The sequence below is a fragment of the Hakea prostrata genome, chromosome 7 (genome assembly GCF_041222555.1).
Source record: "Hakea prostrata isolate BN-2017 chromosome 7, UWA_Hpros_2, whole genome shotgun sequence".
Taxonomy (NCBI): domain Eukaryota; kingdom Viridiplantae; phylum Streptophyta; class Magnoliopsida; order Proteales; family Proteaceae; genus Hakea; species Hakea prostrata.
The window spans coordinates 19,018,833-19,031,691 of NC_142606.1; the positions used below are offsets into that span (position 1 = coordinate 19,018,833).

The 12,859-nt window shown below is 37.7% G+C and overlaps 1 protein-coding gene across 1 annotated transcript in view; it reads right to left on the reverse strand.

Annotated features, from left to right (window-relative positions):
• Nucleotides 1-8,653, reverse strand: part of RAD50 (DNA repair-recombination protein (RAD50)) — a 70,291-nt gene extending 61,638 nt beyond the window's left edge. The window contains exons 1-5 of the mRNA XM_089161287.1: nucleotides 8,407-8,653; nucleotides 8,225-8,311; nucleotides 7,977-8,144; nucleotides 6,366-6,541; nucleotides 799-913 (exon numbers count right to left, since the gene is read on the reverse strand). Coding sequence (XP_089017413.1) covers nucleotides 799-913; nucleotides 6,366-6,541; nucleotides 7,977-8,144; nucleotides 8,225-8,311; nucleotides 8,407-8,529 — 669 coding nt within the window. The 5' untranslated portion in view covers nucleotides 8,530-8,653. The remainder of the gene's footprint in view (nucleotides 1-798; nucleotides 914-6,365; nucleotides 6,542-7,976; nucleotides 8,145-8,224; nucleotides 8,312-8,406) is intronic.
• Nucleotides 8,654-12,859: the final 4,206 nt, after the last annotated feature.

The following is a 12,859-nucleotide window of genomic DNA, read 5'->3' on the forward strand; positions in this document are numbered from 1 at the left end:
AGTGTGAAATACAAGAAAAGGTGCAGCAAAAACCTTATTTTCACCAGCAATGAACTTATCAAAAGGTACTGGCGGCAGGAGTGGGTGTGCAGGAAGACAATGTGGATGCAACTACAGTGATCATGCTAGGGGTTTCCATCAGGTTCGGTATAGAAGGGAGGTGAACAAGACAAGAGTATTATAATTTTACCATAATTTCATTATTTTTCCCATCATAAGCAAGGGTATTTCAGTCACTTTACTGTTACTTTTAACTTTTATGTGGGACTTAACACCATTACTTTTAATGATGCAAATATAAGGTCAAATTTTTCAAGGGGTGCGGGTGCACATAAAACAATAAAAGACCCTTATAAAAAAAATTCAGCAGCACTTTCCAGCAGATGCACTACCAAAATAGCAAATGGAATTTCAATGTTGCAATAATTGGAAGAAAAAAAATCCCATCAATTCAATCCAGCAACCAATTCAAACAAGATATTAGAATTATAATCACAACTTTTAGGCATTTCAAAAGTAACAAACAGCAGCAAAAATAATTTAACCCAAGCACTTCACCAAAATGATGAGATGGGTGAACGAACTCCATTACAATAAAAAGTACCTCTTAGCCTCTTTACTAATCAGACAGTCATGGGTAAGATAATCACTGAATTCTTTTGATGAGATTTTGAGAGAAAAATAATAGAGTTAAGTTATAAAATGTTGTCAGTCTTCCATTATCCATCCACAAAACACAACACACGCACGCACACACACACACACTCACACACACACGCGTGCACAAAAAAAAAAAACCTTATATGCAGCATCTTTCAGGGTCTGGAGATTCTCCAGCTTCAGTTTGTATGATTTTATCTCTTGAGCCTGCTCCTTGTGAAGCTTTTTTATGACTTCCAAGGCTTTTGTATATCTGATCAAACAGATGTTACCGTAAGTCACAAAATAATGCTCTAATAATAACTTGGACTTCAAATACAGATAATTTCATTAGAGAGAAAGAAAGATGCATTCAACCTAAGATGACAATGTTTTATCAGATATTGTACCCTGAAAGTATCTTTATCTTTGACTGGTACCAAGTGGGAAGCTCATACATTGACAACCTAACCACAAACACCACAATCTACTAATAGCAAATGATGTATGTATTCCTTGTAGTGTTGATGCCTATAACTCACTTTGGTTTAGGCTATACTTTACTGAATTATTCTTTACAATAGCTTTCAAGACACAACTGAGATTAGATACTTGATGTTCGTTGGCATCAAATGTTTAACCTAATCCTGAGTAAGGAGTAAAGGACACAGAACAATTTGGTGGGAAGGTCTTACAGTCTTCAGTCTAACTAGCTGCAACACTTAGTGAACCTTTGTGGCCTATTCAAAAGAAAGAAGCTAAGTTGAGAAAGACAAATCACACCTCATCTAAGTTTAACATGTAATTCCATGTTGCAACTTAAGAAACTGAGAAATTACCAACCCAGAGAAAAGTCTACCTAGAGGTATCCTAACTTGCTTAGCTTGTCCTCGAGAACACAGAACCATTTACATTACAAACAAGTGGTCCAACTGAATGTGCAAGGGTCTTGACATAACCTGGAACTAATTCTGACTGACAACCCAAGTTTCAGCCAAAACGATATTCTGGCATCTCACGAGTATTTAGAATGTAATCTACAAGACGCAGATTTTTCTCTTCAAATAATTCAGGTAGGATCATGAACTCAATGCACTCAATCTCTGAATTGTTGTCAACCATGAATGGCATTTTCGTAGTTCTCAACATAGGTAATCTGCTCTTCAAGGACTTAATGCACAAGATCTGCTCTTCAAGGATTCAATGCACGAGCTCTGCTCTTTGATGATAGCATCTTGAATCCAAATTATTTTAATGGGGCGTCTTCAACTCCCAAAATTTAAGGAATAAGTATGAAGCTCCTAGTGTGGCAGGTACTTCAATTCTCTTCATGATCCCTAGAATTTCAATGAAACTCTTACCAGTCTCTTCAACAAAATTGTCAAATTTGGCTTCATTCTTCTCAATCCTGACCTTCCAAACCTGCCTCAGACCCGTCGGCATCCTCCCTTCTTTTTTTCTTTTTTTTAACTATCAATCAGTTCCTGAGATTGCGTATACAGCTCAGTGCTGGTGACATAAACTCTTAACATAGTACCACCCAAGTTTTGAAAAAGAAGAAGAATGAGATAGGGAGAAGATGGACTCTTCTCCCACTCTAGCTCTAATACTTCTCCGATGTAGCCTATTTTGAATGAGGGCCAATAAAGCAAGATCCTTCAATTTGGCACATAAAAAACTCCTAGTCACTCTAAAATAGTCAACAAGGAAAACAAAATCAAGACAGAATTCCATCTAGCTACTAAGTATCCTAATCTGACTCAAATGCTGAACTTTACTACAAATCCTCTTTACTAGCAGTAACCCCACTTAATGGGGGCTTAAAATCTAAGCCCATTTAATTCATCGGAAAAAAATGTAAGCCCATTTACATCAACAAACGCCAAAATAAGAAGCCTAATGTCTATGGAACCCACCCATTGCCTGAAATAAAGTATTCCAAGGCCTAATTTGACCCAATTGTAGATTTTTAACTACATCATTGATCATATGTACTTTCAGATTACATCAACACCCTTCACCATTTGAAGCTCAAAAGAGGGGAACCTCTGATTTAACCAGATCCAGCAAGCATCGGGTCCCTCCAAATTTGGACACGGCCCTAGTGGCGCACCAAGGAGCTTGCTGAAATTACAGAAGGGTAATTTGGTCATTTCCTCACCACCTTGGGACACCACCACAATGACAAGCCTTGTCCCAACCAAATGGGGTTGGCAATATGGATTCTTGCCTTCCCATCAGCTCTATTTGAGGTCATACTAGATACAAGGCCTAAGCTATGCAAAGCCTTTCTCACCACTTCTCTTAAAGTCATCTTAGGTTCTGCCCCTAACACTTCTAATTCCTTCAATCTGAAAATCACTTCTCCTTATAGGGGCATTTACAGGCCTCCATTGAACGTGGTGGTGCCACCTCAAACAACTTTCTTGTAATTTATCACTTATCAAAGCTACTCCCAGAAGAGCTTAATTTGATCATTCCTTATCTCATTCTTCCTAGTTTACCACTCATCTATCTGAGCATCCTCATTTCAAATACACTGAGTTTATATCTATGATGCTTGTTAGCATCCCAACACCCTGCACTATAGCCTAGCTCGTTGTACAATAGTCCTATAGAATTTTCCTTTGAGCTTTGAAGGAATATGTCTATCACACAAGACCCCAGATGCACCTCTCCACTTCATCCACCCTATTTCATTTCTTTGGAAAACGCCATCCCCTATTCACCTTTTTCATTTATGATTCATCCAAGGTACCTAAAATAGGACTTAGGAGTCCTACTTAGAGAAGGAATACTTTAGTTGCAGTCCAAATTCTACTTGGAGACTAGCCCTACTCTTGTTTTGTAATTTGAATCGTCCTAGGTTAAGATAAGTAAGAGTACCTAGTAGAATGCAAGTCGTAAGCAAAGTAGAAGTCCTAGTTTGATTTGTTTTCTAAAAGTGAGTCCTAACCTAAATCCTTTAATTTAACGCTATAAATATAGCCCCACACATGTAAACAAGGAGCTGATGAATTACTAAATAAACTCTCTGTTTTTTATGGAGAATAGATTGGAGTCGGGTTTCCAAGGAGGAGGCCTTCGGCTGCTGGTGTTTCTTATTCTCTGCAATACTTCAATTTCCCTCTCCTCAACAAGTGTTCAAACCCCACTAATGACCCTACGCTTCCTCCCCTCTTTCCCGCCCCCCATCGCAGACTTCTTTCTCATCCTCCCCTAGCCTGAGGTGGCCTTTCTCCTCATCTATTCCCCACCCCTATCACCCATCTCAGCCCTAGACCAACACCCATCGTTCTGCCCCAATCCCCATGAACCCCCTCCCCTTCTTTTCCCCTCCTTTTCCTTTCTTGCGGCAGCCATAGTTTTCTTCCTCAAACTCTAAAGCCTAGATCTCACAAACCACTCATCCAAATCCCACCCCTTCTAGTATTCAACATCCTCCTTCCTCCTCTAACCTTCAAACCCAACCTTAGCCCTAATCACCTCACCCAAAACCTGATTTCTGAAATTCCTTCTCCTTGCCAAAACCCTAGTTCCTAAATCTCCCAATCTCCACCCCCCAAAACCAAATTTCCAGTCCTTTTAGGATCATCTTCCCCTCTTTCCCCCCTGCACTCAACCCCAATTAGGAACTCTGCAGCCCTTAGAACCCTAAATCTAGAAATCCTAATTTTCCCAAACCCTAGACTTGGATTTTCAATTTTAAATAAAAATTACAGCAAGGTTGATACTTGAATTTCAATAAACCTAGCCCCTTATAACCCTAGCCAAATCTTGCCTACCCTTTTCCAAACCCTAGATCCATCAAAACAGCCCTTATACCATAACCTTGAACCCTAGTTTACTGCTGAATTCAATTTAAGTGATCTTGAAGATTGGCCCTCAACTTGGGAGCTACATCAAGTGGTATAGAGCTACGGACGAATCAGCACTAGCTAAACAATTTGAGAGTACACAGAACACCCAAGCAGATGTACTAGCCAACTGCAAGGACTGACAAACAGGGTGAGTCTGGTGACTCTACTGGAACAAGACCGTAGGGAAGAAGTGCCACCTACCCCTCCACCCCCAAAGGTAGATTTTCAAGTAGTAATTTCTCATTGTGGAGAGACCAGTGAACCCTATAGGCACAGAGAAGATGCCCCAGCTCATGGATACAGGGAAGATAGAGAGACGAATTGCCATACCCGTGAATCCAGGCATGCCAATCTCATATACAACAGATACACTAATGAAAGACCACCACTAGGGAATAGGGATAAGCCACCAGACACCAGTTCCCCTAGAAGAGCACATTGAATCCTACTTCAACGGAGGACAGGACCAAAGAAGAGGAAACCATCAAAAAGTCAAACTTGAAATCAAGGAGTTCAATGGATCCTTAGATCCACAGGTATACGACTAGAGAGCTGCTCCAGATGACTATTTCAAGTGATATGACTTGCCCAAGGACCGAAAGATGAGGCTAGCCAAAACCCAGTTAGTAAGTGCTGCTAAAGATCAGTGGAACACAATGGAGAGGGAGCTATACTATTAAGGCAGATAGCTCACACCCTGGAACCAAAAGAGATGGGAGTTGACAGACAGCTACCAACCAAAGCACTACAAAACCAGGTTATAGGGGCAATTTCACAACCTGAAGCAAGGTACTATGACTGTTGTGGACTACATACAACAGGTTGACTCCTTATACCTTGGCCTCGAGAGCAGGGACTAGGGAGAGCAAAATACAGACAATGACCCAATTCAGACTTGGCTTGAAGTATGAAATCTAGGTGGTTCTGAGGTTACTGATGTGCAAGATCTTAGGACCAGAGTTTGACAAAGCCCTATAAGCTGAAACCTTGTTGGCCCAAAAGAAACAAAACAATCAGAGCCAAGACCACAGGAGGGACCCATCCACCATCAAACCCTTCTCCCCCTACACCATTGTTCCTCCAAGAGGAGTTAACCCACCCAGAGCAGAGTACAAACGAAGAGGCCACATAAAGAACAGCAACCGGGGAGAATGTTTTACTTTCATGTCAAGTGAATGTTATGGACTAGAATGTCAATGGGAACAGTGGCAAACGTTCCCCCCCCCCCCCCCCAAAAAAAATACAACATGACTTGCTAAACATTGGTAGTACTAGTAACTGATAACTCCAGCAAAAAATGAAGACATGCTTTCAAGTACCCAACAAAGGAATTAACAAAATGTATGAAGGATGATGTGCACTTCTGGGTTGTCAACTACACTAAATATCCGTGGAGTAGCAGCTTCCTTTAGTCTGAACAACATCATCCTTGACTGGAAAATTTCAGCCTCGAAACAGTATTCTATGTACACAATAATCAGGCCAAATCAATATTGGGACCCCTGAGGATAAAAATAGAAAAAGTCATAACCTAGACCAGTTTGGTCTCGCAATTGGACAAGCAGGTAAGCCACATTGCTCACTATGTCTACAATGAGTAAAATAGCAAAAGATGTCCACTGACAGGATGAACAATCTGACTTTTACACAAGCCAATAGATTCTCTACCTATCCACTAGTCTGTTCAGCTAGACTAGCACTCCACATTGCTCAAAGTACTAAACTGTAAAGATGATGTCATCAACAAGTCACTAATAATATATGCACATATGCTAAAGAAGTCCAGTGGTACATTTTGGGGGGTGACAATTGATAAATAACACAAGTCAAAATTACACCCAAAAGGAATGAGACAACAGCGATTACCGAGTAGCAGAGAAGATATCATCAAACTTCTTTTTTAATGTTGAAGGATCTTGCAATGGCCAGTTAGCCTCATCTTGATGCACAAATATGACATTTTCCAATATGGCCTTTGAAATGCCCATTAAAAAAGGAATTTCCCTATCCATGTCAGCACATCTATAGCTGAGGCAAACCTTCTGCAGTTTGGAATAGCCATTAGAGTTAAAAAGTAAGAGAGACATAGAGTAGTGTATATAACAGACCAGGAAAAAACACTTGGCACAGCCATAACTATACCTAGTATCAAGAACAAAAAAAATTACGGATAACCAGCACATACATAAAGAACAATAGAAAATAAATCAAGCAGCTCATTTGAACAATCCAATGTGAATTAAATCAATGAGGGATAATGGTTTCAAGATTAATCTCATTTACTCTTTATAATTCTAAATATAGTAGTAACTGTAAGGAACAAATATAAACAATCAATAATTCTTCATTGTTAAGTGATAAACAGTATTTGTATTCGGTTTTTATTAAAAGAAGGAAAAAAACACTTTTCTTTGATAAGTAATAATTATTTAGATGATTATTTTTAGCCTGAAGTATATATCCATACAGTTTGTACCACCAAGCTGAGCCCTCAGGTTCTGTCATGGATCAAAAAGACAACAAGTCATTATGTAATCCTACAGTAGTTATGACTGAGTGGAAAGGGAGTTATTATTCATCACTATACTGTCCCTCCTTACTCAAGAAAAAAGGTGAAAATCCTTATGTTGATAGTTAATAATCTATCATGGTTACATGGAGGAAGATCCTTTATTAAAATACAAAAGAAGGGTAAAATGTTTTAGCACTCCAAGAAGGCAAATCACATAAACTGAAAAACAACATATAAAACACACCCTTCTGTTACAGGCTAGTTCAAGATTTCTTGATAACTAATGATTTATTCCTTTTTCATGGTTAAAAACTCAAAAAGTTGACTATATCTTGATAAGATATCTACTATGTCTAACAGCTTTGTCAAAATGTCCCAAGTGTGTTGACAACTATATTTGGTCAACGAGCAGATGCAACAGCGCACTGAAATCTGAACTCCAAAGTATAGGTGTCAAGGCATTGCCACATCCAGGCACTTTGGTGGCGCCTACGCATCCAGATTCGCCTTTGTTGCCTTGGTTAGTGTCGTCCTGATTTCCCAACCTCCCTTGACTCCTTGCTTACCTAGACACTGTAACAACCATGCATGCTCCTGCACACTCCCGGCAAATATTGATAACTACGATTTTTGTACAAGGAAATGCTTGTTTCAAATTTCGAAGGGATGGAGTATAAACTCAACAAGCATGTCTTTGTATCATATAAAGGCCTGTAAACAATGATTACCCGGAACTTCATGTATCAAGGAGCAAACCAAAATAGCCTAGGCTGCTTTGTGGGTTTTGGCCCTTGTTGCTATTTACTACTTATTGTATTTGAGGGTTTATTCTGTTAAAAAGAAACAACAGATGAAAATTTTAATTCCTAATTGAGTAGGGTTTTAATGTATAGTTCACGTCCTACACTAAACCCCAAGACCCAAGCCCAACGCCAGCAAAAGGCATAAGCCTCATGTAGTCATACCTCACCGGTATGTGGGTTAATAGTCTGCAAAACGCTCTCAATTGCCTTGTATTCCATCTTAGACGCCTTCTGAGTCAACTGAAACGACCTTACGCACACCACATCCTTCCCAGCCGCCGTCTTGAATCTAAGTTTAATCTGTGCTTTCGTTTCCGTCTCCCCAGCAACCTAAAACCAAAACTCAAATTCAAAACCCCAAAATGCATACACGGATACCGTAACTGAAACTAATATCCGACAAAATATACCTTTGGGTCGTGAATGAAACTCTGACCAGACCTAGCATTTGGAGGCAACTCTCCCGTGCAAGAAAGCTTTAAGCATTCGATTATGGTCTACGAGAATCAATAACCCAAACACAATCGATAGTTCAGAGAACGTTACAACAAGAGTTAGTAGATTATGATGGTATTGTAGGTTCATTTTTTACCGTTTTGCCGGCGCCATTGGGACCGACGATTAGGGTTAGAGGTTTGAAGAAGGTGATAACATGTTTGTTCTCCGGGTCGAAGCTACGGATACCTTTGATCAGCATTTTATCAATGGTGCTCATCTTTACCGGTTGAAGAAGAGAACTGAAAGACGACGGTGAGAGACGAATCAGCAAAAAACTTCAGTTTCCAGTGCCAGAGGCCCAGAGTAGAAACTTGGAATTGGCGGTAAAGTGTTTTTATACACTTTAAAGTTTTGTTCGTCAAATGTTCCGTGCGTTCATACGTAGCGTCGCTAACGATGTCAGTATAGAGGAATCGGATCGGACTCTGGACCGGGACTCGGTTTCCACAAGTTACAACATGGGCTGGATCTGCGGGGCAGGGTTAAATAACCTTGTTTGTCTGCCATAGTTTATAATAACTCTTTTGTTTTATGAATTTATATTTTATTAAACAAAAAATTAGAATCTACACTTTTACCCAAATAAATAAAAGGAAAATTTAAGATACATCCAAGATAATTAGTGGGGGTGTCAACAGTGCGGTTTGGAGTGGTTTTGGGCTAGGCGTAATGGTTTCAAGCTGAAAATTCCCCAGCCCAAACACAATCCATTTAAAATATAACGGTTTTGGTTTGGTGCGGTTTGAGTTTAGGTTGACTAGTAATTTGGACTAACGGTTTGGATTCAGTTTGGACTAAATTAAAAATCAATATTGAAATTTATTTTTATTTTTCCTCAACTCCAAATCCTAGTTTTTCATACATAAAACTACAAAAGAGAGAGGAAGAAGACTCAAAGTAGATCCCATGATGGCATTAGCTTGATGCCGTTGCCGTTGCCGTCACCAAGAGGGAATGGGAGAGAAGGTAAACCTGGAAAGCAGCGAAAGTGAAAGTGAAAACCCTTAATCCTGATTTGTGAAAACAAATAGTAAAAGATTGAAAGTGAAACCAAAACGGTGAAACCATATAACTTAAAATTAAATCATTAAATGAAAATAAAGGGTTTGCTAGTTTGGTAAAACTTTAAATAGAAAGAATGTGAAACGTTGAACCAATGAACCGTAATTCATGGTTCATTACTTCATCTGATATTTGTATTTCAATTTATACTGACGGGTTAACAGGATGTGGGGCCTAACTGTTCGGGCTGGCCCGGCCCAGCCCGAAATCATTCGGGCTGAGGGTCCCCACCCAAACACGACCCATTAAGGTTCAGTTTTGACCATAACGGGCCGGTTCGATTTCAACGATTCTGATTGAAAATTGATACCCCTAATAATTAGCAACAAATATAGGTAGTCAAAAACTATGTCAAATTGGTAGTTAGTTTAAAAAAAATCTATATGCTATTAATTGCATTATTATATACCTTATATTCTAATATAAATAACAAAAATATAAAGATGAATAAATTTATGATCTTATTTTACTAAGGACAACACTGAAAAGCCACAAAGAGATTAAGAATAATGTTTGAGTATCTACTAAAACTACAATGCTGAACTAGCACGAGCAATGAACCCGGCTAGTAGAGGGCATCACCATAGAACAAAATTCCATCAAAACTTGCGAAATTTCCACCGAAATTTCCTATTTTGGAAAATGCGAAACGAAACTCACGAGGACCGAAAAAAAGTCCTCAGTTTCTATTGAAACTTTCGAAATTTCGTCGAAACCTCGAAACCTGTTGAAACTTGGTTCAACCCAGTTGGACTAGCTGGTTCATAAGAAAAAAAATTCCCAAATTTCGTGGGAAACTTGGGAAATTTCGTGGAAACCTGATAAATTTTGTGGAAACTTGAGACTTTTTTCCTGTAAATTTTGTAGCTTCCAAAATTTTCATTTTTTTTGTTTATTTCATGTTTCCCCAAATACCCCATCCATTAGAACTTCTCTATCCAAAGTGCGTATTCCCTCGGGTTGGTTATCTACTTCTTTTAAGTATATTGATGACCAGACTCATAAAGTTACAGTTGCTGATTAACTTGACAATCATAGGCATAAAATGTCATGGGATGTCTATGTTCGTTGGTTGGAGGATAGGATGTTACAAGCATAGTACTACTCAGCCCACAGGATTAATCCACTATTGGCACTCCTCTTAACACTAAGTTGTATTTTCCTTTTATTGTCAACTATTTTGAAGTTAGAAATTATACATTGAATGTTATGTGCTTAAGTAGTTAAGTTTATAATGTACTTTTGGACAACTCTACATTGATGTTATGTACATTGAATGATATATCGACATTGATTTTTTTAGCAAAATACAACAAATGCATTCTTTATATTCTAATTAGTTTAAATACAGGATCCCACCCTAAAATACTCTTTAAAACCTGTCGAAACTTGATGTTGAAACTTGTACGGAAAAGTCATCAGTTTCTTCGAAATTTCTCAAGTTTCCACCTAAGTTTTCCATTTTCACCCGGTCGAAACTTGAGTTTCCCTCTAATTTTTTACCATGGGCATCACCAACTTCTATCAATATTCTGTCTACATGCCTCACTCGTGCCATCGCAAGGCTCGCTAAGAGATCTAGATAGCAAGTTTTTGGGTGGAGAAAGTGAGAAGATGACAATGGTACCAATGCCAGAGTTGATAAGTAAAAATACAATGTTAGAAGAAAAACGGAAAAAAGTTGGAGGGAAAATATACTAGACCTAGTTAAGGATTTGGATAATGTATACTTCAATATTAGAATCAGACATGTGTGAATATGTGCATGTCATAGGCTGAACTGATAAAATTCCAAACACGATGTAAATAGTGTGAAAAAGTCAGAAGAGTATGCTACGACAAGTTATACGACAAGCATAACTTGCTTATGATATATAACTCTCTTCCATGCACCGTTTGTTTGTTAGAATAAATGTGGAGTGGGAAAATGGTGGAAAAAAGTTTAAAAACACAATTTTTTCCACGAAATCTCAAATCGTGGTTTGCTTAGTTCATTGGGGTGGAAAAATTGGCAGGTGGCATGCTAACTTTTTCACTCCGTGTTTTTTCAAAATATCATAAAATATATGAAAGTTTGTGAATAATAAAAAGAAAAATAAAAAAGTATGGTCCATATTTAACATTTTTCTATAAATTCCATTAATTTCGTTTCTTTCTCCTTCATCCCATTTCCTATAAGTCTACATGTTTGTTTTTCCAAAATTTTTCCACCCTATCTCTGCAGATAAGAGCAGCCCTAATGAAATTGGTTTTGTTCCCAAGAAAAAAGAAACCCTAAATTTCACACCAATTTCCCATTTACATCTTATTTTTCTACATTTTTTTTAGTACGAAAATAAAACAACTATGTGGTCAATACCTTCGTTTTTTGGTATGAGAAGAAAGCAAGCTGTCCTGATTAAAAAAATCAATTTGCTTCTACCAAAGAAATAAAAATCAATTTGCTACGGAATAAACTAGAGGGTAGCCTTTAGGCAGTCAGGTATAATTTAAAATATTTTATTATTATTTTATATTTACTCATAGAATGTGATTTGCACGACGCTGCTGTTCTGCTATCCATTACTCCCCTTAGCCTTCCACTTCCATTTATATAAATTTTAATTCTATTATCAATGCTCTTTTATTTTTATTTTTTTTATTTATAATAAATTGTACTAACATCTTAAAATGGAGGTCTTAAAGCACTGACACCTCTACTTTATATTTAAAATGCATAAAAACCCAAAAAAAAAAATTTTTACTGTATATATTTGTCAAATTTATCAGTGAAAACAGTTAAATCACTGTTTATTTTTTAAAATATTTCTATAATAAACAGTGTCTAGAAGGTGATCGCTTTTTTGTTGTTATCTCTAACATAGCCAAACAATATTCATTTCAACCTATACTCTTAAAGATAAGGGCTTATTGAGAATAATTTGAGTAATGCCTTAAGTGCCAAAACATCACTGGTATCAGCTTTGTAGAAGAGAAAAATATCATTTGCAAAAAAGAGATGGGTCATCTCCGAGGCCTATCTTTCCACTTTGATACATTTTAACAGGTGAAAGGGACCTATACTCATCTAGTAGATAAGATAACCCATTTATAATTAAAAGAAAAATGTAAAGATTGAGAAGACACCGTCATAAACCCTCTTGATCCAGATAACCAAAAGTAAAGGGAACCATGAATTTTAATAGAGAATGTGGGATAAGAGATGAGAACTTTAGTAAGCTAGCACCAATGACTATCAAATCCAATGAATTGAAAAAATTTAATGATAATTTCCGATATATCCTATCATAAGCTTTTGACATATCCAACTTTAGGGCAATAAACCAGTCTTACTACCAGTCTTCTTCATTAATAAATAAAAATTTTAATGAGCCACAATAATATTATCAATAATTTATCCGTTAGCCACAAGGCCCCCTAATCTGGTGAAATGATACTATGGAGAACAAGCTGCAATCTTTTTGCCTAATTTTTTGCAATTATCT